General features: G+C 43.2%; 1 protein-coding gene across 1 annotated transcript in view; it reads left to right on the top strand.

The window, feature by feature from the left end:
* The window catches only part of PECAM1 (platelet and endothelial cell adhesion molecule 1), a 588,149-nt gene that overhangs the window by 79,908 nt on the left and 480,997 nt on the right, over nt 1-27,244 (top strand). The window contains exon 3 of the mRNA XM_078654345.1: nt 17,271-17,564. Within this exon, the coding sequence (XP_078510471.1) occupies nt 17,271-17,564 (294 nt within the window). The remainder of the gene's footprint in view (nt 1-17,270; nt 17,565-27,244) is intronic.

Raw genomic sequence — 27,244 nt, 5'->3', positions numbered from 1 at the left:
AAATATACGCAAAAATCTTTGCAACTAGATTGGCTTTGCTGGCCCCGGAGTTGGTGCCTCCGAACAAGCGGGTTTGTGACAGGCAGGAATATTACCTACAATTTGAGAATGATTATTGGTGCCCTTCAACGCACACGTCTGGAACGGAAGGCGATAGCAGTGTTTTTAGACATGGAAAAGGGCTTCGATTCTGTGGAGTGGCCTTTTTTAAAAGCGGTGCTCTCGAGACTCGGGCTTGGTCAAGTGTTTCTCCAGAGGATTGCGGTGCTTTATAGAGACCCGATTGCCCGCATTAGATTCGGGAACCACGTCACAGAACCGATACAGATAAAAAGGGGCACCCGTCAGGGTTGCCCCTTGTCGCCCACGCTCTATGCTCTAGTTGCGGAACCACTGGCGTGTGCGATGCGAGAATATCACAGTCACCGGGGACTAAATTTCCCTACTTATCACCTAGTCATGACAACATACGCGGATGACACTCTACTATATGTTAGGGAACCAGAAAACAATATGGCGCCGCTTCTGCTGGAAGTGGTGCGGTTTGGTGGACTCTCTGGGCTAACAGTGAATTGGAATAAATCAATAGCGTTCCCCATTACCACTGCTACAGAGCAGTTTGATATGGAATACCCACTGAGGTGGACCAATGAACCCGTACGATATCTAGGGATACAGCTGCACACTGACCCGGAGGTGGTACTTCGTGAGAACTATGGAACGGCCATGGCTCGTCTGGAAGACAATGTGGATACATGGATAGGACTCCCCCTCTCCCTACTAGGTAGGATATCAATAATGAAGATGGTGGTCCTGCCTAGACTGCTGTATTTATTCACTAACATACCAATGGTCTTACCAAAGTGCTTCTTTACTCGACTTAAATCACTGATGATAAAACTAGCATGGGCTGGAAAGCAAGCAAGGGTGCAGTGGAAAATACTGGTACTACCATACCAACTGGGAGGACTAGGGGCCCCATATTTTGAATTATACTATCGTGTAGCGCAAGGGGCACACGTACATAGCTGGATACATGATAGCGAAAACGCGCCGTTTCTAAAACTAGAAAGACTTGTTGCGGCTCCAATGCCACTACCAGCCACAACATTTGAGCCAGCGGACCGAGCACGGGCCTGCTTGATTCACTAAACTCGCCGAGACATGCCTGGCAGGTTTTACTGCAGTACCACGCTGGGGCGATATTGTATTCCCCATTGATGCCCATTGAATGGGCGGCCTGGTTGGCCCCATGTAGGGACTAAGGTGTGATTATAGCTCTGAATGCTCTAGGCATAAACACGATGGGAGACATGTTTATTGGGGGGACTCTTAAAACAGTAGCTTATGTGACAACACAGGAGGTAACGCCCACTGGACTGCAGCGCTATCAATATCACTGAGTAAGAGAGGCATGGCGGAAGCAGTTGGGTGACGACTTACAGGAACCCCCAGAACTCTTAGAACTCACACACGTGATTAAGATAGACACCCCGAGAAAAATGGTCTCCACTATATATATAAGATAGCCATAACTGAAAGGATGACTGGGTACAACAAAGCATGCCTAGCCTGGCAACGTGACTTAGAAATAGCTATTGATGATGACACGTGGCGCTACTGCTGCATCAACACGAGGTGCATCTCCCTGAAGGGTAGACACAGATTAGTGCATTTCAAGTTTGTTAACAGAGTATATCACACTCCGGAAAGAATGCATCTGTTTGGTCTGCGAGTAAATGCGGCATGTGACAGATGTGGAGCGCAAGGCGCAGGGTTTTTACATCTAGCATGGGAGTGCCCGGGGATGCTACACTATTGGAGTACAGTGTTTCAAGCAATAAGCAGGATACTGGAGGCGGAGATCACCCCGAATCCGGAGCTCGCATTGTTAGGGTATTCAAAGACACTGCCGAAGACTACACGGCGAATAGTAGATATGGGAATGCTGATGGCGAAAAGGAGGTTAGCTGAGTGCTGGATGAGAGGCCCCCTCCCCAAGATTGAGCAGTGGGATAGAGACAGAAAGCAGGCCCAAGAACTTTTGGGGATTATACCTGGAATACAAGAGACGGCAGGGCACGACTGCAGCAGAAAATGAGGCTGATAGAGCAGAGGGTTCCTCCCTCAGGTTAGATGGGAACGGGGCTGCTGGTAATGAGGGTGTCTGAATTAGAAAGGATTTTTTTGGGCTTGTGCTCCACGTCCGGGACTACCCAATTAGTACATGGTCTGCGAAGGGCCACAGGGCTTGTATGAAGACAAAACACCACAAGTTTACAGTAAAGACGAAAGCAGGAATGGCATCTCTATTTGTTAGTTGTTTATAAACGGAAAAAATCTGATTGAAATACTTGATGATAGCAGAAATGAGTCTTACATTGTGAGAGCCACAGGTAACCCTTAGATTCACGCCGCCCGGCCTTCGGGATGTGGGCAGAAAGGCTGTGTGTGGTTTCTTGAATTGTATGACTCTTTACATGGCTGCGTAAGACAAAATACACGTTCTTTTGTATGCAGTGTTGATGTCACAATGAAAATATAATAATAATCTAAAAAAAAGATTCTCTAGACGAGGTCAGTGGTACAGTTTTTTTTATAAAAGAATGGCTTTCATTCTGCTTAAAGTATCAATTTGTATAGAAGAGATATTCAGTGAAGGCTATAACACCGTCTCCCTGTCTGTATTACTCTTTGGATACAATACTTGCATACAAGTGACCCTGGCTGACACACTAACCTTATAGGCTCTTCCTGGCAACATGCCACAACAGCTGTGGTCGTTGAGCATAACGTAGCTCCCATTGGAAAGCTGCCTAAAAATTGGTTCTATCACGACCGCTGGAGTACTGTGCATGTGGCAAGAAAGGTTATTTAAAGAACTTTGGCAGGCTCCATGTAAATTAATACCTTTACATAAAGGTATACCGCTTAGTGAGTTTTTACAGTTCTTTGTACTAAGAAATACCTCCATTCCCCCACTCCAACATTTGTGTGTGTATGGTAAATTCCAGGTTGACTTAATGTATCCTTTACCCAACCTTTCATACAGGCCTGCTGGTATGTGCTGTAGACAATACTGAAATTGGAAAATCGTCACTGGTATTGAGATGGTGCCATGTATTATCCATTCAACGACAGGTTTCTCAGAAACTGTCAATGGTAATCTTTCCAGTTTTTGTGCCAAAGAGATTTGTTTATCTGTAAGATTAAGGACAGTAAACAATGACGTGGTATTGATTAGATGCCATGGCACATAGCCTGAATGGAGATTTTGCAACGTCCAGCCTAGTAGCCTTATAGAACGCAATTGAGACTGGCCATGTTGTAACATTAGCAAATCCTGTTCTATTATGTCAATGGCAGATTATACAATGCTGTCCAAAGAATAAATTCTGGAGGACAGAGTCGTTAACCCATTGTCCACTACAGAGAGTGCTTTCTCTAAATTAATACGATCAATTTCTCGTATTTTTTCTGCAGTTTCCATTTGCGTTATTTTCCAAGCTTCGTTGTACGCAGCGTATATACCGGCGTATATGAAACGTTTTTGTCTTTGTTTACGAGGCCCGAGTAAGAAGTCTCGCAAGTCAACGCCTTCTTTAAGTAAAGCAGAGTGTTGTTTAATTTCTGGGAGTGTGGATTTCTGTAGCCAATCAAGGCATAGTTTTCCTACACTGTATGTGGTGACTATCCCTGGATGTTGTCTCTGGCCTGTTCATTTTGAACCCCTGTGTTTTGTTCTGGAATCTATCTTGACAGTTATTCGTGTCTATGGGACAGATTAACCATTGTTTCCAATCAGGATTGGTTCTGTTGTGTTTTAAAATCTATTTTACGTCTACCTCCTCATCTGCAGTGCCATTACTGTGTGGCCTTAGGTATGGACGGTTTGTTTAAATCTTTTATCTTTGCGAAGCCAAGACATGATGTTTGTTGAACTGTGTCATTCAAAAATATGATTTGTTCTGGGATAATGCAGGCTCTGAACAAGGCTTCTAAACCCTGCACCTGCCATTCTTTTGTGCCCCAGACAGTTCTGGTCTCAATATTGTCTCTCCAAAATTTGTACCCTAATGTAGACAGCTGAGCATAAAAGTTTGCAGAATAAATTTGTTTAGTATTGGTCAACATGTTTTTCATTCCTGTCTTATTCACATTTTTTAAATAAAACGTTTCTGGATTTGTGACATTAAAACCTGTAAAGTATGGAAGTTTGTCATATAATGTTTTAGAGCTGCCTTTTGGCGGCGTTGGACAATGTTCCCATTGATTGTAAGAAAAAACATTTCTAGGATTTACAGATTTATGCAAATAATGGTGACCAAAATGATTATAACAATACAGTTCTTCATAACTTGTTGAACCTTCTAAGTGTTCATGTTTTTGAAATGTTGCTGACAATTCTAAGTCTGACATCATATCATTAACAGTTTCTAAGTCCCACTCATCTGATAAGGTGCTTGATGAAACAAAATTACTTAAATAAACCTTGAACTGGTGTAGAATTTTCAACAGTTCCACCGGGCCCAAAATGTCATAGTCAGTTGAGTCCCATGCTATACCACCAGGTATAGGAACGGCTGTGATGTTCACTGATGACAGGTCTCTTCGCTCATGATGAGATGATTTGTAAGGTTGCAGGAGTAAGTTGATGTTCTTACTTGCTGTGTCCATTGTACTGTATTTTCCATCTATCATTTGTCCCAAACTCAAAACAAGAATGAGCCATAGTAGTAGAAAAAGCACACCTAATCCTATCCAAAATTCAACCCATGGCCAAACCAGATATGTTTTCTCAAGTTGATGAAAGAGTTCTGTTATTTTTTCTTTGAAAGTTTTATTAACTGGCGTTGTTCCAGGTTCACTGGGATCCTCAAAAAAGTTATCGAAGTTGATAAAATAGCCAGAGGCAGTTCTGTCAATAGCTGGTATCACATCCGGATTCTTTGAAATCACTGGAGTTGCTTTCTCCTTTGACATATTTGTATAGTCAGATGCTACATCATTGTAGACAGGAGTTTCTTGACAAACTGACATTTGGGTATCAAGAGGGACAAGTTCCATAGCTTTGTTGCTTAGTCCTTCTTTTCTCACTGTAGGTTTATCAAAGGTGATAAGTCTTTCAGTTTGAACCTCTTGAATAGTAGCCAGATTTGGTCGTCTACTTCTTGGGAGTCCACTGGGCCTACTAATTATTATCGGCCACATGATGTGGTTTTACCAGATCAATTGATACAGTTCTGTTGTCCCTTTTACCAGCAAGCGGCGGTAGTAACACTGATCTTGTTCCAAGAATTGCTAAGCCAGGTACTGCTTTTCTATAAGAAGGCCCAAATTCCTTCTTCACCGCGATCTTTTCCCTGACTAGATCCCCAATCTTTGGAATCCAGACAGGTCTTGCTGGAACAGGTGGTTTTTCTTAAGTGGTCGTTGGGCTTTGTGTTGTGTTACTCAGACTTCTTCTTGTTTCATTTAAGTCCTTTAAGTCCGGTCTTTGATATCAAAGGGTTTCTGTTCCACCACTGAAGTGCGACAATCAAGGTCCTGGATAAGCATTCTAGTACCAAATAATAATTCATATGGAGTGATTCCCCCCAGAGAATTTCTAGGCAGATTATTAAGACTTCTTTGGACACTATTTAGATGTTTGACCCACCCGTCACCCGAACCTAATACCCTAGCTGTTATAGCTTGCTTTATGTCATAGTTTTTTCTTTCCACTACCGCATTTCCCTCAGGATGGAAGGGACTCAAAAACCGCAATGCAACGCCCAAGCTGGCCATGGCCTCCTTGTAAGCTCGAGAGCTAAACGCAGGACTCTGCTCAGAATGTAGCGTGACGATTGCGTATGTGCCGATAAAGACTTGCATATCTTTTATAACAGTTCTGGCATCAGCCGAGCGCTGGGGCCACATCCAAATGACTCTTGTCTTAATATTTGTGGGACCGTGCACGTCTCTGGTGACGTCTGCGTGTAGAAAGCCTGATGCTGTCTAACAATGATGTCTGGACTGGGCTGGCTATAATGTAGTCAGGTACCTGGTGGTTTTCGAAGCTATGATCTTTGTAACAGGTGTCACAGTTAATTCCGAATTTGTAAACTTCGAAGCTCATTCCCGGCCACCAGTACATCTCTTCTAATTCTATTAGAGATTCTAAGATCCCTTGATGTCTCAGACCCTTTCCCATATGTGCTTCGTGAACCAAAGCACCTCTCTGGTTCCTGTTTGGGATTACTCTGTCCCCCACTCCAGGGATTCGAGCCAAAGGAACGGAGTTTGCATCAATTATGTATGTATTACCGAGTGGATAGTTTAGAGGTAACGCTGCATAGCTACCCTCCATTGAGGCTTTCACTGCTAGCATAGTTTCACCGTCTATTTTTGTTTTTGAATGAGTGATTGCAGCTACAGAAGCCGTTTGCACGGCTGCCTTTGCGTCTTCGCCAGCCAATGAATTCCCTGCAACGTGAACGCCATCACACTGATGACTCAGTGTATGAATCACGTGAGTCTTTTGTAGTTCTTTTTGCAAAAGAACTACTTGTTCCCATAGAAGTTTATGCTTAATTGTCCCACCTTTAGCGTCTTTGAAACCGTTTTGAACCCAGTTCTGCAAATATTCATTGTAAGATTGGACGCTTTAATACGAATCGCACACTATGAGTGTGGGGAGTTCGCGATCGGTATTTTCAAGTGCCATCTTGAAAGCCTGTAGTTCAGCTTGCTGAGCTTTACAGTTTCTGAGTGATTGAGTTTTAGTGACCATTGGTCTAAATTTACATTCGCTTCAGCGACCTTTAACAATCGCACACGCAGCACTGTACGCTTGTTTACCCCCAATTGCGGGTTGTGCTGATCCGTCTGTATATATTATACAGCCATAATGTTCAAGTGGCAGAATTTCAGTCGGCAGAGGACATTCTAATTCGTATTGTAGAAATTCTTGTGTCTTCAAGTGTGGGTCAAAAACGTATTCAACGTCTGTTGCAGCAAGAGAATTAACCCATTGTATCCATCTCGGATGTAAAGCTTTAGCATTTGGAATGCTTGCCTTAATTACTGCCTCTAAGGCAGGTACAGGTGTAACGATTTTTATGCGTTTACCCTGTGCCAGGGCTCTTTCTTTTGCTACTTCAGTCTGAACCGCTGTCAGTATCTTTTCTGTTGAAGTGAATTTCATTTCAGCTTGTGTGTACAACTGTGATTTGTATGCTATTGGTACCGTCTCACCTTCATTAAAGGTTAGGTACGTGAATCCGCATCTCCCGGGGATGATTCGGATCACCAGGTTACGCATGTTTTCGCATGTTTGTAACTGTGTTTTTGCTAACATGTCTGTTTACACTGAACGCAAAATTTCTGTGTGTTTTTGTGTCCAATTAGTAGGTTTGAAATCAGGTTTGATTAATTCATAGAGAGGTTTAACCCTTTCTGCGTAGTTTAGAACATACGTTCTTCCAAAATTCGGGAAACCTAGAATTGACAGTAAGTTTTTCAGCGTTTTTGGAGGTTGGAGCAGCGCACATTTCTCTAAAAGGTTTGCTGCCAGGCTTTTGCATTCACTTGATAACTCATATCCCAAAAATAGGACGTTGAGGTGGGCAATTCATGATTTCTTAAAGTTGAATTTGTACCCTTCAGAAGCAAACCCAAGTATTATGGTGTTCACTCTTTTCAAGTGTACGTCCAAATCATCATCTGTAAGATAGATGTCATCGACATAGGACAATGCCTCATTATCGTGCATTTGCAGTAACTCTGTTACTCTGGCTGAAAATAACCCTGGACTATTCTTGAATCCCTGGGGGAGACTGTAAAATTGTTTCTGTGCACCCATTATGGAGAAAGCGGTCAAATACCTGCTTTCTGATGCAATGTTTTGACAAAAGAAAGCATTTGAGATATCTAATGTAGTTTTATATTTTTTGTGCACGATGTTATTCATCAGTGCGTTTTGTACTGCAAAAGTTTTGCAACAGGAATTTAGATGTCTGTAATCCAAAATTAGACAATATGAATTGTCTGGTTTGGAGACAGGAAACAAAGGATTGTTCATTGATGAGGTGCATGTTTCAATCACCCCTTGATATTCAAGTTGATTTAAAATCTTCCTGAACTGTTTTTTAGCTTCCTGTTTTACAGGAAATTGCCTTTGCATTGTTGGTTGAGTTTTCAACTGGATTTTATGGTGAGGGGAATCCTCATCATATCCTACATGATTTTTGTATAGTGCTGGGGCCTGGGCCACAGCCCATTTCCTAGCAAATGTGTATTTTTTATGAATTGGAATGTGATTTGAGAAAGCTGGCATAATTATATCTTCGCCATGTGGGCACTCCCTGACAAATTCAGGTGGCCAGTCTTGTTCAGCTAGTAGGATATCATAACCCTTAGAGAGCTTCTCCCAAAAGAGTGCTCTAATTTTTCTTGGTTTGTCCCCCGTTTCCGGAGTGTTACTTCATATAACTTATGGGGTACACTAACCCTGGTATCTGCAGTTTCAACTTAGATGCTTTCATTCAAGTCCACTGTCTCCAGATGATCCTTCAGGAACTAGTGAGCTATGGTTACCTCTGCTGCGCTGTCTAGCACTGTTTGGGCCCACTCCCCGTTCTTGAGTTGTATCCTCAAGATCCTCGGCATGTCTGATCTTTAGACTTGCTACCTTCCTTTTTGGAAATTGGATTTTCTTATTTTTTGGAACGTGCTGTTTGTTTTTGGACTTCACTCGTTCTTCTTTTTGTTCTAAACGTCCTCTTCTTTCGGATTTCTGCGAGGAAGTCTGAAAGGTACGAGAGGAATGTGTATCATTATCATGATATATATCAGGTTTTCTCAAATTATCCCGATTTCTTAGGTTGTACCTTTTTTTCGGAGGGCTCCTGCTGAGGAGACCTTCCTCTGGACTGGGAACTCTTCACTTTAGGAAGTGTCTGTTTAGTGATTTCCCACTTCTTTTTAGGAGTGGTGCGATTATTTCGAATAAAAACTTTTTCAGGATTTTCAGTTAGTTGGGGTTTTAATGGTTTCCCACCCAAACTATCACTACCTAGTTCTTCATAGGATTTTTCAATAATTCTGGCAAGCTCATACAGTTGCTCAGTAATATCTGTTTCTTTTAGTTTTTGGCGGATCGCCACTGATGCTTCTTCACCTTTAACGTTGGCTAATAGTATAGCCGAGACCTGTTTGAAATCCTTCAGTAATTTCATTCCCAGATTTAAGGCCGGTTCTGGACGGTATTCATTTTGAATCTGTCTTAGAACGTCTGATGTTACCGCCATAGACGGGACACCATGTATTTTTGTGTAGATTGAAGCAAACACTGTACCCCAAGTGTTGCAGTCCTCTATGTGTGGTGTAATCCCCATTGGTAAACAGATTGTCAGAATCCTGTGTTTTTCATGAGGTGTACTATCAGGGAATACTGCCTCTATTTGAGTAATTTTTTGTGCTAACCAGAACGGAATTTGTTCTCGTTTTGCGGACAATTTACCAATGACTGATGGTATAGTCTGTGGTGTAATTTTGTTTGTGTTCCCTTGATAAGGGATGTGCTGTGGAATTCTTACAGCTGGTTGGACTGTTAAAGTCCTCATGACATATTGAACCAACTGCCTGTGAATTTTAATCAGCTGTTTTAGCTGAGCTAATAGTTCAGGACCTGTCATTGTTTCAATGTCAGGATGTGGTGTATTGCTGGCTAGTACCAGCCATGTTGCTCCTGGTCTACCTGGTGGACCGAGCCTGGTAATGTGATTTTCATGTTGTAGGGCGCCTTTAAACCAGAGCTGATGCTCTTGGTAAGTTAATGGAATTTCAATATACTCGTAAGGAATGTATTCCGCTGGTGGTTCCTGCATCTGCTGCAGGGAACTGAATCCATGAATAGAATACCTCTGTCTGCCGATATTCATGTGCCTCTATAACAAAGATTACTTTACCACCTCTTGGTGATACCCCATTATTTATGAGTTTGTAAGTTATAGTTTTTCTTACATTTACCGGGATGAATATACCATCATCGACCATTTGTTGAAGACCTGTGTCTTCTACGGCTGGTCGAGCTGCTGCTGCAGTTCTACGCCTTTCCGCTTCACTATCCGACATTTTGTCGACTGGAAGTTTTTTCAGAACAAGTTTTCAAGGAAACAAAGATTAGGTGTACAATGTTTTGGAACACTGTATCCTTCAACGTTGAACAAACTAAAAACTAATACATAGGATTTTCCGTCCTACTCAGTTTAAAGCGGATATTTTATCCTTTAACCCACTGAGACGCCTATTGGAGTATTTTATGGGAAAAGGGGGTCTGTGTGAAAAGCACGACTGAATTACTCTAGTATCTAGCGGTAAATTATCGCCTTACCAAACGTTGGGTGCCATGTAGTGTAGTTCCTATATTCCCAATAGACTCTGTGCATTGGAATAGTGTATCCTGTAGTTTAGACGTAGGACTGAAGTCAACTAGGTCTCTACCGAATATACTAAACTTAATTGTGTGTGTGCCAGCTAGCTCAGAGGTCACTAGAAACTTTCTCGAATGAACAAGAAGGGATTAGTTTCTGACAACCGCTTAAAACATGACAACTTTGTTCCCCTGGAATAAGATATATATCTCTAGAGTCGTGGAAACAATAGATAGTTAATCGTAATACTTGCTGTAAAGTACAGAGCATATAATACTAAGAGTATTATCAGATAGTACTGTAAAAGCATGGTATGGTTTCTAAGCCATAAGATACCTAAAATGCATAAAATACATACAGTGAAAATGATGACTAAAAGTACTCAACTGGTGCTTCTAAAATACGCCCACCCCAGTGTACCTAACCTAGGTCTAGTACAAGGGAAGAAGTAAGTAGGGTGTAGCCTAGTTTTAGTCTTATTTGCCGTTAATCTATTCCAAGAATTCTCTTAGGGTCTAATCATCTCCGTTCCTTGGTTTAGAATGTAGGAGGTCTTGTATCTCTCTCTCAGGACTCGATTTCCCAGCAACCCGCAAGGGTAGCCTGGAAACACTGGAGCTGGATTTCTTGGCAGGAGAAAGTACAGCGTCTCTCAGTGCGTCAGCTGGAGGGTCGGCGTCCTTCGGCACTAGCTGCAGCAGGGCGCGTCAAGCAAGTAGATAGTCGAACTGCTCCAAACCACCGTGTGTTTGTTTGGACAAGTGTGAGCATATTTATACCTTGAAGGTACCGAGTTTGACGTAAGATTGGACATAATAACGTCATCAGAGACTTAATTCTCTGAAAACTCCATGATTTCTTGGATAACTTAAAATTCATGCAGGGGGAAGCCCTGACTGCTGAAGGTGGGTTTTTCCAAGAAATCGTTGTAGATTTTCGGAACTGGTGGAAGTAGCCAAGCCGTATTAGGACTACTTGAGTTATGTCTTAATATGGTTATGATTTCTATGCCTATATAAGGATATGGTATTTTATATCTATATAAGGGCATGAATCGGGAAAATTACACTCGGGTCTTAAAACGCTATACAACAATAGAAAAAGAATGTTTAGCAGTAAAATGGGCAGTGGATGAACTTAGATACTACCTTGAGGTTTCCCATTTCGTCCTTTACACAGATCACGCCCCCCTCCTGTGGATGAGTCGGAACAAGGGAAACAATCCTCGAATATTGCGCTGGTTCCTCTCCCTCCAACCCTTCTCTTTGAAGTCCGCCACCACAAGGGCTCCAATAATGGGAATGCTGTCTTCCTTTCACGCTTTCCTCTGTTCCCCGACCGTGAACAGTCTAGCTTGGGGGTGTGTGAGGAGGCGCTACCGTACCGGATCGACATTTCACCCTCAGGGCTTGTATCAGACTCCCCTTACCTCTCTGCCTGTTCCCTCCTTATATTCCAGGCTCCTGCCTCTGAGGATAGTTGGTCCTGCCACTTTAAGAACACACCTGCAACGCGTCCTTACTCGGGTCACATGACCGCATCAGGAACTCCGACTGGGATAAGACCGGAAGGGGCGTTCCAGGAAGGGGAACCGACAGGAACCTACAAGACGAAGTAAACCAAGTGGGAAGAGAGCTTCAGAAGAGCCGAAACCTTCTTTCTACCCCCAGGTTCAACGCTCCTGCCAGGAATCGAGGACACAGTCAGGAAGGTGTCAGAACCTTAGGAAGCCGCTGTCCCCGCCCGCCACAAACCAGTGTGGGAGCCGGACCCTATCCGGTACTACAAGGAAGCCAGTCGCGTCCCTGGAGGGACGTGGCTCAACAAGGTACTGAGCTGTTTTGGACGTGTAAGGGGAAGGGACACTGGGTCTACAAAGCCGGACATGGGTGGAGGGCAGTAGTTATCTAAAAGGGCCACTCTGATAGATGCAGAACCTGAACGTTCACTGGTGACGGTTTTTGGGTGAATACTCCCTGCACTTCCCGATCCCTACCCATTAAAGTGGACAGGATTGCCTTTCTAAAAGGGTATTCTTTTCTTTTCCCTATGCTACAACGTGACATACCTCGTGGAGTTACACAGACCTAAACGGGACACAGGACACTTGAAGGATCCACCTACATCTCCTTCTGATGGAAGAAGGAGAGAAACAACCACATAAAAAACCAGTAGAAACCCTGAAGATCCTGTTTGATTTTGTTGACCTATACACCGTTAATATTGTTCACTGAACACTATTAATAAAACCCTGAATCTATCTCGCATTGTCCCCGTTTGCTTCTTCACCATACCCACAGAGATATAGCTTGGTTCCTGTGTGACAGGGAAAATGGGACCGATGCCTGGGCATACCCATCACACTAGGGTTGTGTACACAATGAATGAGAAACTTGTCTCTTTTCCTTTCTTGCTATCTTTCCTCCACCTCAACATCCTCTGCTTCCCATTTTAATACTATCAGATTCACTATTATGGTACCTTCTGATTCTGCTCATTGTATTTTCCCTCCTTCTCTCCCTTCTTTTCTTTTACACCCTCCACTTCTCAAGCAGTGTTATCACATGTGCCTCATCATCCTCTTTGCTCACTCATCTGATGCTATGCCTCGTGTTCTCATCTCCTTTTCTTTGACCCTGCCCCAGCCCTACTAAGTGCCACGCATCACAGGTAAGATTAACACATTTCACTGCTAATTCTCACTTCACCACACTGAAAAGTTATGTCATCAACATCTCCTCTCTCTCCATCAGAATTGCATGAGGCTTTCTTGCTGCATGGCTCTCAGTGGGAGCTGTCAACCTGCAACTGCTGGGTACACAGACTTGTCATGCACTGTGTATGTTGACTAGATGTTTATTGCACATAGAACATTAAATTACATTAAATCAATCACAAGAGCGGATTTTTTTATACAGCATGCATCCTGAAGTTATATATTTGAAGGCACTCTCATATGTGATGATGAAGAATAAAGAAGTTCAGTGAAATAAAATATTGGTCTAAGATCATACAATTTGATCAAGCGAGGATTTTGGGATTGATCCAAGGTTTTCTGTTTTCACGTTGTGCAATTAGGCCACTAGAAGGGTATCTCTTTATCTATGATTGCACGAGGGGACAGCGGGGCAGGCAGAAGTCACATGAAGTCTCAGTTTGTTTTGCGCTTCATATTCCAGTAAGACCTAGAGCTGAGCCTGAGCGAGGGACCTGACTCGAGTTTGGCTCCCGTTTTCAGTGGCTCCTCAACCTCTATGCAGGTGTAAGTTTAAGGAATTTAGCGCTATGTAACTCAGTGAGTGCTGCGGAAGTTATTAACTCTCAGCAGCATATTAATTAGATTCAGAGTCCTAATCAGTGGTGGCTAGCTTCAATAGAAATAAGCATTTGCAATGCAATAGGTCTCACATTTGTTAAAGTTTGAGCTAGTGGCGTTGGAAATAACAATGTTTTTTACTTTTGTTTGCAGGAGATGTATTATATTTGCATAGGACTATTTCCAATGGTATAACAAATTAAAAGTCAAAAACATTGTCATTTTTAACGCCGACAGCCCTAACTTTAACAAATGCAAGACCTATTGATTGGAAATGCAATTGGTCTCGCATTGGTTGTAGTTGGACTTATTGGCATTATAAATGCCAATATTTTTTACCAAACCATGTTGCAGTATGCAGTACCATATGTGGCCAAAAGTGGTCCAATTGGACCTCTTTTGGCCACATATGGTACTGCACCCTGTAGAAGATATGGTAAAGCCACCCTGGCCATAATGCATTACATGCAAGACAGTGCCACAAGTACATTCAAATAGCTATGTCCATATATATACAATTAGTAGCTTTGAAATGTGACAAAATAATTATTATATAAATTCCAGAGTAGGTTGTACTCTGTGTAGAGCTGATGAAGGAAAATTTATAGAAGGTCCCATATAAATGTGAGATGTGCTAGTGAGTAAAGTAACCACTGCCAGCCTTGCTTAGGACCAAGCCTGTGTCCTGCTTTAAGAAATTAGTGCTCAGAGGCTGTGATTAAAACTTAGGGAGTAACAACACATGTAACAGGGGATGTCCTCATGGGAGGTTACAAGAAGAGACAAGGCAGTACTAAGAATGAACTACAATGCCTATTGACCAATGAAAAACCACCATTTACAAAGGAAAGGGACATGAGCCAAATAAAAAGATGGGCAGAAAGAGGGCGGAGCTTTATGTTCATATCCCGAATACAGCATGTCTCGAAGAGACAACGCAAGCGTTACCTGGTTGGGACCTAAAAAGTGGGGCATGAAGACGCTACTTACTATAAACACGAGGAGCTGGAGTACAACTGCAGACCAGCGCTGGTATCCTGCAATTGCAGTCTCGCGCTGTAGACAGCACAAGCTGGCGCAGTGGCAAATAAATAAAATCACATTTAAATGCCATTTTATTTATTTGTGTTTGCCTGCTGCGCTCTCAGCAGGCAGAATGACTCTCCTCCGCTCCTGAGGAGGGGCTGCCCCTGGTCCTAATCTGAGCATGACTATACAAAAACTCATGGGCAAGGTAGTGTTGGGCTGGCAGGGGGTGGCATGGAGTGAAGAGGGCCGCATGAGGTAGACGCGGTAGCTGATACCGATTTGAACCATGAGTTGAAACGAAAAAACGAGCGAGGCGACGCACATTATCACCCGGCAGACATTGCCAGTACACATTATAATCTATCCGTGAGAAGTGTATGGACTTCTACCATCAGTCCCTTGATTGATTATAATAGGATTCTAAAGCCTATATATGCAGCTGCTACTTGATATTTGTCAGCTTTAAGCAGAGTTTCAACACAGGCAAGTTTGGGTCGCCCAACGGAATTGATAGTAAAAAACGTTGCTACTTTCCTGAATCATTATACTGCGACAACGCACCGTATTAACTATAAGGTCACATGGCTTCCTGATGAAGGCTGATAGCCGAAACGCGTGTAGGATTCTCAAGAATATAAAGCAATGACATATATATTGTTAATACACTATAAAATGTGTGCTTTGTCTTAATGAGTTTAAAAGACAACATATGAATTTTTAGAATTGTTAAACTAGAGAAATACAATTTCTTTTGAACCAAAATAAATTTAAAGTATTTTTGATATTCAACAAATATATGTGTCAATAATTATGGCTGCTTTTAGCACAATTTTTTGCCATTAACATTGTTGTGTATATATCATGCTGATTGTTTAGGTCCAGGTTTTATTCCTTGATTCCTAAATGTTTTTTTCAAACAAATGTAGTGAAGAGGGCAACATGATGCTCAGTGGTACTTAGTGACCACTTGTGAGCAGAGGCCTCAGAAGGGAGGTGGGTTTAAATAGGTTACAGTTCTGTGAACGCTGGCCCAATCCCTGTGGAGCAAGGTAAACAGAAACCAAATGAGTTAATTAATCCCTTAGGGTGAGTGACTGTCCTCAGTGAGAAAGGTGATTATTTGTTGTCACTCGCTGCTCCCTTATTGAACACCTCAGACTGCAATGTCTCAGAGGCTGGACCCTGTGCCTCACTTGCTGCAGCCACTCCCTCTGCAAGGGCATCTGGGGGCTGTGAAGGTCGTCATTGTGAGAGGCAGTGGGTGCTCCATTCGCTGCCCCTCAGTAAAGCCCTCAAGGCGCCAACTTGTTAATTGTATAATATCACGACATATAAAATCATGGAGGGATGAGGAATTTGGTCAGTGACGGCAAGAGATGTTCTAGAGCTTTACATTTCCCAAAGGCGGTGTAATTTATTATATTTGTTTATATAGAATTCATAGCTAGGTTTATTCCTGTTAACGTGTCACTCGAAGTTTCACACATTCGGCAATGGAATGTCACACATAAGGAATTTGAAAAGTTGGCAGCTATGCTCAATTTGTCCTATTGGCCAGGAGCTGATATGGTCTCTCCTAAAAGTAAATCCACTGGATTTGGCCTTCCTTTCCCGTGTCATGCTGGTAATCAGCTCCCAGCAGCAGTAGGAATACTGCTGAGCAGAAGTAGGGTGACGAACAGTCCGTAAATTTCACGGACTGACCATTATTTGGGCCTCTTGTCCGTTGTCTGTGAGTAATTCTTTTGTCAGTAATTTCAGACATTGGAGCGAGCTGCCCCCTGCAAGGGCTAGCTCACGCTCCTACTGTGATCAGTGGCCTGCAGCAGCCCCTCCCCGACCTGGCACAGACTGCTACCGGCCCATTATCATTCTGTATGTCGGCCTAATTATCATATACAGAATGATAATGGCTTATTCTGCGCAGGGACAGCATTTGTTGGGCCTCCTCCTGCCAGAGCCTAGGACATGGCAAACTGCTTTGTCAATAGGGCTCATATCACCTCACCGGGGGCCAATCCCCGGGAAGGTGGAGGTTTCATTTTGGTTCATGTTACCCAGTTGCATCCCTTGTTAGCCACTTACATTTTCACACAAGCAGTGATAATGGTACAAATACAATTTTTGTCCAGAATTCTGACCTTCTGTCCTGAATTTTTGTCCTGAATTTTGACCCTTTGTCCTGAATTTTTACACATACTGTCCTGAATTTGCCAGTTAGTCGCCCTAGAGCCCAACTCTCTCTATGAGTGAAGACGAACAGGAGAGAGGCGGTGCCCACTCACGCTTTGTTGTTCTAGTTCATGATCTATCCAGGCATGCTTATCTCATGCACCATTAATATGCACAATACGTGAGCCGTGCAAGATTAAGCCGAGCCTGGTGTGTGCTTTTCTAGTGGTAACAGTCTGTGCAATCTCACCGATAGCTTGCAGTGTGTTGCTGTTGCAACAGAACATCTGTGTGTGTGAGCTATTAATCTGACATCTCATTTTTATTTCACTGCACAGTATTTACCATCAATACCATTGTGCTGAGTGCCTCGCCCTCAAGTGAGGTCAGCAGGGGCACTGGGATCAACCTGACCTGCAGCGTGGACATCACCCAGAGTTCTCCTGTCCAGATCCAGATCCAGTATTATTTCTATAAAGAGGACATCCTGGTCTACAACTTCACTTCCGTCTCTGCGAGAGCTGTGTACTCCATAGTCCCTGCTCAAGTCTCGCACTCTGGGTTCTACAAGTGCGGCGTGAATGCAAACAGCAAGCAGAGGAGCAGCAAGGAACTAACAGTCACAGTCACAGGTAGGTCAACTACTGCAGGGCGCAAGATGACACTTGCTTACAACAGGAAGAAAGACTATCATCTAAAACGTGCAATGTTGTGGCCATTATGACAAACCTGATTTTTTATGATATTGAGGTCCATGCATATATTTTCATAACCGTTATCTTACATCCAGGCATGCCAGAAGCCAAGGTTAAAAATGTATTGCTTGGCGCACTGCACCTTTTTTGAAGTTAAGAAAAATGTCTTCCAGTCAGAGAAAAGGAATATATGGCAGCTTCATCATCTTCTGACATATGGCCGTCTCCTTCCCTCTCCCTCGGGATGGCGCAGAATTTTGCTGCCGAGCACCGCACACCCACACCTTTGCCACATAGTACAAGGCTGTGTGTGTGAGTCTTACTATTTTGTACTGGAATGGTTTCCTCCCAGTACAAAATAGTAAGTCTACACAACTTTTTAAACGTTTCCGACTTTGTATGTGTGCTGTACAGTGCAGCAAACTGCTTTCAATTACTCTCAGTTTTGCTCTAGAAAGTAAATCACTAAAAAACATTCTGTGCTGGGTGGCCTCACTTTTGTGACATAAACACAGAACAAACTGTTAGTAAAACCAGTGGAGGCTCCTCTGCAATAGCGGAGGAGGGTCGCCCCACTGCCTGGCTCAGAGGCAGCAAATGAAAAGCCAGCTTGTGCACAGAGGGGTCGGGGCACGGGGAGGCGGAGTGCTTTGAGCACTCCCGCAGTGCCCATATGTGTTTGGCTGGCAGTGCTATGCTGACCAAAACATAAATGCGCACTTAGGTTTCTCCAGCCCAGCTACATTGAACAGCCAGGCTGGAGAAACTCCCACAGACTCCCTGGTCTGAGCAGAGCGTCTTTTCAGGCCGCTCAGGCCAATCCCTGTGCCACTCTCATAGTATGAGAGCAGCATGGGGATTGCACAGGGAGTCCATGATGCTGCTCCAGTGCCTGCTGGGACCAGGAAGGACGAGGCGCGATGCGGGAGGCGGCCGGCAGCACCAGGTAAGTATTTTCTTTTTTTTATTACCCTCCCCCCTCGCATGCGCTCCTCCTCCATGGCTCCCCTGTACCCCCTCAACCCAGCTCACCACTTCTTCATTGTGGCGGCTGCCACTGAGTAAAACTGGCCCCAAGTGTTATACCTCGGTTAGCCTACATTTCATTATTAAACAGTGTAGTCTTGTCTAAAAATCTATAAATACCATTTTTAGCATGAGACGGGACAGTGAAAAAAGTGAAGGGATAGAGGAGTAGTGCTTCATACCCGCCCCTACCTCTTCTGACGGCTCTGCCTGCATATATCAGCTCGCCCAATCAGACAGCATCAACCTCTGACTTTGGCTATTGTCAAATGTATAAAACCTACATTCTCCAAGTAACTGTGAACAAATCCAATTTTTCCCTTAGATATTTTTATTTCTAGGTTTTTCATTTGCCAAATGTCTTTAATGTAGCCCTTTAAGAGCCCTTGTAATTTTGATGTACACTTTCACCAAAGAACACAGTGAGATAGAATAAATCTAAAGAGTACAGGCCCTTATTTACAGAAATTTGGCTTAGGACAGCGCAACAAGTCATCTTGCTGCACTGCCCTAAGCCAAAGTGAAAGGTCAGGAATGCACTGTATTCATGCAATATGGTGCATTCCTTTCTTTCTCCCTGCGCTGGTGCTGTTTTGACTGTCTAGCGCCACAGCAGGCACCCTTGCACCATGGTACAAGGGAGCCTCTGTTGATGGCAGGATTGTTTTTGTGCAGGAATTGGCGCCTTCCTGCACAAAAAAAATCCAAAGAGGCATTTTCCTCTTTCTATGTGCTGCATAATGCAGCACACATAGACAGAGGAAATAACAAGAAGAAATAAAGAACATTGTTCATGTTGCGTCTCACCGCGGGAAGCGTAAGGATTTGGCACTTCCCCAGGTTTACCTGCTCTTGTAAATCTGGGGCAGCGTCAAAATCGATGGGTGTTGCGTGGGAAAACCCAGTGCAATGTCCATGGAACGCCTCCCGAGTGGAGAGTAGGGCAACGCAGCAATTTGCGCTGCCTTGCCTTACTCCATATCTATGAGGCATCCAAAACCACGCATAGAACTTTGGGTGGCCTCATAGATCTGATTTTGTAATCTGCACTGCTGCAGCGTAACAAAAAGTGACGCTCCAGCGGCGCCGGGGGCTCGTGAATAAGCCCCACAGTTTATACATTATAGGGCATCCAATTGGATATGACTTATTATTACTTTCCCCATTCATGGCAAATCTTTGTAATCTACTTCTCAGTCCATTGGTTGACTGTCCCTGTCAGCCGTGACAGTTGTTTTCTTTTCATGGGCTTTTCATTTGAAGAACAGTGGTTTGAGTCTTCAAAGGGGAGGAACACTCTTTATTTCCCTTCATGCAGTGCATGTATGATTGATGGCAGTCTCGGACACAGACCTCCTCAACAGCACTGGCAGCCCACATGACACCTCATCTGTGGCACACCTGAGCGAGCATGGAGACAGCCTACAGCTCTGCCGTGTACTTTGTTTGCTGTTTAATGGCGCCGACCTAACCGAAAGGGGGCCAGGCACTCGCTATCATTGTAATTATCTGTATATAATGCATACACTAGCTCTGTAACTTACGATGTAGTGTATAATTTTCAGATACCGCATCTCCGAAACATAGCGTGGCCATTAATGCTCATTGCTGCCCCTTTGTAACCAGGGCATCTGAGTTTTGTTACTGTCTGTGGCCTCTGAGACCCGTTGCTGCCTTGGGTCAGTGTTCTACTTGATTCTGCATTTGAGTGTTTGCGCATATGTTTGTCTGTGTGTGAATTGCTTTGTCTTTATGTGAACAGAGATGTATGACGTATGCCAGTGTGAACATTGATAATGTGTGCATATATATATATTTATATCTATGAGAAGAAAAGGTTGCCCTGCATGAGAACGCACAGGAATTTAAAACCACTTTCATTGAGGACTGCAGCTCGCTGAGACTCCAACCCCAAATCCTCTCAAAGGGGACCTTAAGCGTTTTGAACACCATCGTTCTTGTTCACAGGCCAATCAGCGAGAAGCATCTACAGCATTGCAGAACCCTATTTAAATTAATACAACATCCCGCCCCAGTGGGCGTGTGCCAAGGTGCATGCTGGTAGTTGTGGTTCTGCCAATGTTTCAAACCCAGGTGGGTGTCGCTGTCATCCTCGAATTAAAAAAAATATAATTACCCAACAGTGGGTTGATTCGTCGTTGGAAATACTGAATCCGCTGCCCATTATTGTCCATCAAAAAGGAGCTTTTACTTTTAAGAATTCAAGGGTTCTGAAATGCAGTAGCTGCTCCATGCTGATTGGCCTGTGAACAAGAACGATGGTGTTTGAAACGCGTAAGGCCCTCTTTGAGATGATTTGGGGTTGGAGTCTGAGCGAGCTGCAGTCCTCAATAAAAGTGGTTTTAACTTCCCGTATGTGCGTTCTCATGCAGGGCAACCTTTTCTTCTTATGGATATATGTATTACCTACTGGCGGTCGCCAGTAGGTAGTTATAGTTGGAACCTAGTTTCCATAGGAAAAGCGTCTTTTGTTTTCCCAATAAATGGTGGTCCAGGCCACGCCCCTTTTTACACCTCTCTGCAATGCAGCTCTGTGGAGCTTTCTGGAGATACCTCGTGGGTTAGTTGGACCCCACGGACCCTCAGGATTCAAGGGGACTTTATCCCCCAATTTAAAATGTGCCATGGGGTGCGTTTGCACAGTGGTGAAGGGAGGGTGTGGAGCCTGAGGTGATGTGTGCAAACACGCCCCTATGGTGCATTTTAAGTTGGGGAATTAATTCCCCTTCAATTCTGAGGGCCCCTGGGGCCAACTAGGCCTCCAGGTACCTCCAGCAAGCGCCACAGGCCTGTGTTGCAGAGAGGTGGTCCAGGCCACGCCCCTTTTTACACCTCTCTGCAACGCAGCTCTGTGGCGCTTACTGGAGGTACCTAGTGGGCTAGTTGGATGCCAGGGACCCTCAGGATTCAAGTGGACTTAATGTCCCAACTTAAAACGCGTCACGGGGCGCGTTTGCACAGTGGTGAAGAGAGAGGCCTGAGGTAACATGTGTGCAAACACGCCCTGTGGCACGTTTAAAGTTGGGGAATTATTTCCCTTTCAATCCTGAGGGCACATGGGGGCCAACTGGCCCACCAGTTGCTTCTAGTAAGCACCACTGCGCTGCGTTGCAGAGAGGTGGTCCAGGCCATGCCCCTTTTTACACCTCTCTGCAACGCAGCTCTGTGGCGCTTACTGTAGGTACCTGGTGGGCTAGTTGTGTTGTAAGGCATTTTAGGTTCCGATTAAAGTTTCCCAATTCATGCCCTTATATAGGTACAATTCACGGTGCCCTTAGATAGGCATTGAAATCAAGCCCTTATCGAATTCCGAGACAGAGATACCGAACCTCCTTCATTCTAAAGGTCTGGACTCTGGAGCTGATTAGAACCTAGAGAAACCTTTGGCAATTCTTGGCAAAACTAAATCTATGCTAAAGACCATACTTACTACTTCCCTCGTACTAGACCTAGGTTAGGTACATTGGGGTAAGCGTATTTTAGAAGCACCAGTTGAGTATTTTAGCCTATGTTATTTATGTATGTATTTTTATATGGCTCAGAAACTATACAATGCTATCTCAGTATTACTTTATAATACTATTCTCGCTGTACGCATTATACTTCTCATTCTGTCTAACGATTGTAGCAGTTCATATCTCTTGCATGAGAAAGAAGACTGTTCAATAAATCCTTTTATTGAAACGCCTGTCTCTCTATTTTCTCTGCCACTCTGTGGAAACGAAGCATGCACGATTGACTGAGTAAAATAGTTATCTATTGTTTCCACGACCCTGAAGATATTATTCCAGTCCTAGGGAAACAAAGTTGTCATGTTTATGCGGTTGTCAGAAACTAATGGCTTCTTGTGTATTCTAGAAAGTTTCTAGTGACCTCTGAGCTAGCTGACACTCACTATTAAGTCTAGTATATTCGATAGAGACCTACTGACCTAAGTCCTACGTCATATCTATAGGATATATTATTCCAATGTGCAGAGCCTATTGGGAATATAGGAACTGCACTACATGGCACCCAACGTTTGGTAAGGCACTAATTTAACGCTAGATACTAAAGTAACTCAGTCGTGCTTTTCTCAGAGACCCCTTTTTCCATAATACTCCAATAGACGTCTGGAGTGGGTAAAGGGATAACATCCGCCATAGCTGAGTAGGACGAAAATCCTATGTATTAGTTTTTTGGTTTGTTCAGCGTTGAAGGATACAGTATTCCAAAATATAGTGCACCTTATCTTTGTTTCCTTGAAGCCTGCTCTGCAAACATTCAGTAAACAAAATGCTGGACGGCAATAACACCGAGAACGCTGGAGCTACAGGCAATGACGCTGTACAAACTTTTGACACAACAGGTTTTAATGAAACCGACGCGGATGCTATATGCATTTCTGTGAATTTAAGGAAAGCCATCACTATAAAACTTATAAAAAATGGCCTAACATAGAGAGGTGGTAGGATAGTTTTCGTGATAGAGGCACATGAATATTACCAGACAGAGGTATTCTATTCATGGATAGTCTTCCCTGAAGCTAATTCAATAACACATGTTTTTTCACTTCTACAAAGAAGATGAACCACCGTATGAGTATATTCCTTTCGAGGATATTGAAATTCCATTCACATACCAGGAGCATACGCTCTGGTTTAAAGGCGCCCTAAAACATTTAAATCACATTACCAGGCTCGGTCCACTAGGTAGACCAGGAGCAACATGGCCGGTCTTAGCCAGCTATACACCACATATCGACATTGTAGAAATGTCAGATGCGGAATTAAGAACTCAACTTAAAGAGTTAATCAAAATCTATAGACAATTGGTTTAATATGTCATGCGAACTCTCACAGTCCAACCTGCAGTAATGATTCCACAACAATCCCCTCACCAGGGAAATACGCTACAAATTACAAAACAGACATTACACTCAGTCATTGGTAAGTTACCTGCAAAAAGGGAACAAATTCCATTCTGGATAGCTCAAAAAATTACTTAAATCGAAGCAGTATTTCCTAATACTACCCCTCATGAGAAACACAGATTTTTAACAATCTGTTTACCAACGGGGATCGCACCACATCTGGAGGACCGCAACACTTGGGGTACAGTCTTCACTGCTATCTATATTAAAACACATCTATGGCAGTAATACCTGATGTTCCTGAAACAGATTCAAAATGAATACGGGGCAGAGCCTGCTTTAAATTTGGGTATGTAACTACTGAAAGATTTCAAACAGGTCTCAGCAATAATATTAGCTAATATTAAAGGTGAAGCAGCATCCGGGGTGATCCGCCAGAAGTTAAGGGAGTTTGATGTAACTGAGCAACCACAAGAACTAGCCAGAATAATTGAACAATCCTATGGAGAATTAGGTAGAGACAGTTTGGGTGGTAAACCAGTGAAACCTCAACTGTCTGACAGTCCTGAAAAGGTCTTTACTAAAAACACTCCTATCTCTTCTAAAAAGAGAAGCGTTCTCAATCCAGAGGTAAGTCTCCTCAAAAGGAGCTCTCCGAAAGGAGGTATAACCTCAGGAATAGGGATAATTTTAGAAAACCTGATCGATTTCAAGATACTGATACACGTTTCTCTCGTACCTTTCAGACTTTGTCACAGAAATCCGAAAGAAGAGGACGGTCAGAACACAAGGAAGAACGCGTGAAGTCCAAATACGATCAACACGTTCAGAAAAACAAGAAACCTCAATTAACCACAAAGATGATAGCAGGTCTAAAAATCAGACATGCCGAGGATCTTGAGGACACAACTCAAGAACGGGGAATGGGCTCAGACAATGTTGGACAGCGTAGCAGAAGTCACCATAGCTCGCAAGAACTTGAAGGATCATCTGGAGACAGTGGACTTGAATGAATTCATTCAAGTTGAAACTGCAGATACCAGGGTTAGTTCTCCACATAAGTTATATGAAATAACACTCCGGATGGAGGGAGACATACCAAGAAACATAAGAGTACTCTTTTGGGAGCGACTTTCTAAGGGTTATGACATTCTTCTAGCTGAACAAGACTGGCCACCACAATTTATCAGGGAGTGCCCACATGGCGAAGACATCATTATACCTGCTTTCTCCAACCACATTCCAATTCATTTAAAATATATGTATGCCAGGAAATGGGTAGTCGCCCAGGCTCCAGAATTATACAAAAATCATGTAGGATGGGATGAGGACTCTCCTCACCATAAAATCCAGTTAAAAAATCAACCAACTGCACAATGGTAGTATCCAGTTAAGCAAGAAGCTAAACAACAGGTCAGGGAGATCTTAGTTCTACTTGAATTTCAGGGGGTGATTGAAACATGCACCTCGTCAATGTACAATCCTTTGTTACCTGTCTCCAAACCAGACAATACATATCGTCTAGTGTTGAATTACAGACATCTAAACTCTTGTTGCAAAACATTTGCCATGCAAAATACACACAGCACAGCACTAATGAATAACATTGTGCGTAAAAAATATAAAACCACATTAGATATTTATAACGGTTTCTTCTGTCAAAACATTGCACCAGAAAGTAGGTATTTGACCGCTTTCTCAATTATGGGGACACAGCGTCACTTCTGTCATTCTCTCCCAAGGATTCAAGAACAGTCCTAGGTCATTCTCAGCGAGACTAACAGAGTTACTACAAACTTATGATGATGAAGCTTTATCATATGTGGATGACATCTATCTGACAGATGATGACTTGGATAGGCACTTGAACAGGGTGAATACCATAATACTTGGTTTCGCCCCTGAGGGTTATAAATTCACTTTCAAAAAATCTAGTATTGCCTATTTAAACGTCCTCTTTCTAGGATATGATTTATCAAGTGAAGGCAAAAGCTTGGTAGCAAACTTCCTTGAGAAATGTGCGCTGCTCCAACCTCCAAAAACACTGGAATACTTACAGTCGATTCTAGGGTTCTTAAATTTCAGAAGAACTTACATACTAAACTACGCAGAAAGGGTTAAACCTCTCTATGAATTAATCAAACCTGATTTTAAAACAGTAAATTGGACACAAAAACACACAGGAATTTTGCGTTCACTGCAAACAGACATGTTAGCAACTAACCATTTGCAAACACGCGTAAACGTACGCAACTTACTGATCCGAATCATTCCAGGACAATGTGGATTTGCGTACTTAACTTTTAACGAAGGTGAAAAAGTACCAATAGCCTACAAATCACATTTGTACACACAAGCAGAAATGAAATTTACTTCTACAGAAAAAGTTCTGACAGCGGTTCAAACTGCAGTAGCAAAAGAGAGAGCCCTCGCACAGGGTAAGCGCATTATGGTTGTTACACCTGTACCTGCCTTAGTAGTAATGAAAACGAGCATTCCTAATGCCAAAGCTTTACATCCGAAATGGATACAATGGGTTTATTCTCTTGCTGCAACAGACGATAAATACATTTTTGATCCTTATTTAAAAAAACAAGCATTTCTACAATACGAACAAGAATGTCCTCTGCCTAGTGAAATTCTGCCTCTAGAGAAGTATGAAGGTATAATTTATACTGACGGATCAGCCCAACACGCTATGGGGGTAAATAAGCCTATAGTGCGGCGTGCGCAATCGTTAAAGGTCGTTGGCGCGATGGCAAATTCTGACCAATGGTCACTAAAACACAATCCTTAGGAGATTGTACAGCTCAGCGAGCTGAACTACAAGCATTCAAGATGGCACTTGAAAATGCAGATCCCAAATTCCCCACACTCATAGTGTGCGATTCGTATTATCGTGTTCAATCTTACAATTAATACTTGCAGAACTGGATTCAAACAGTTTCAAAGATGCAAAAGGTGGCACAATCAAGCATAAACTGCTGTGGGAACAAGTAGTTCAATTACGAGAAGGACTACAAAACGTGATACATACGCTGAGTCATCAACGTGATGGTGTTCACGTTGAAGGGAATTCATTGACTGATGAAGCCGCGAAGGCAACTGTGCAAATGGCTTCCGTAGCTGCAATGACTCGTTCAAAATTGAAAATAGACAGTGAAATAATGCTTTCTGTCAATGCTTCAAGCAAAATACTCATATATATAACTGATGCGAACAATGTTCCGTTTGCTTGAATCCCTGGAGTGGGGGATAGAGTAATTCCAAACATGGAACATAGATTAGGACTAATGTTAGCAGCTCATGAAGGGCTCGCCTCTGCACATGCAGGTGTTTCCGCCACAGTGTCATTATTAAAACAGAGATACCGATAGCAGCGCATGAGGAAACAAACCAGACAGTATGTTTTGGAATGTGAAATATGCCAGAAGATGAAAGTCTGTACTGTGAAACGTCCTGCGCAGACACCCCTGTTAATCTCAGATAAACCATTAGCTTGCGTTTACCTGGACCACTGCGGTCCCTTACTGAGGTATGGTAACTATAAATATATCATGGTCGCAGTGGATTCATGCTCACGGTTCATTTGGATGTGGCCTCAGCGCTCGGCTGACACTCGAACTGTTATAAAAGATTTGCGGGTCTTTATCGGCACATACGCAGTCAGCATGCTACATTCTGACCAGGGTCCTGCGTTTAGATCTCGAACTTACAA

Source organism: Lissotriton helveticus, chromosome 7 (genome assembly GCF_964261635.1).
Source record: "Lissotriton helveticus chromosome 7, aLisHel1.1, whole genome shotgun sequence".
Taxonomy (NCBI): domain Eukaryota; kingdom Metazoa; phylum Chordata; class Amphibia; order Caudata; family Salamandridae; genus Lissotriton; species Lissotriton helveticus.
Note: the sequence above shows the minus strand (reverse complement) of the source record. Positions and strands in the feature narration are given on the sequence as shown.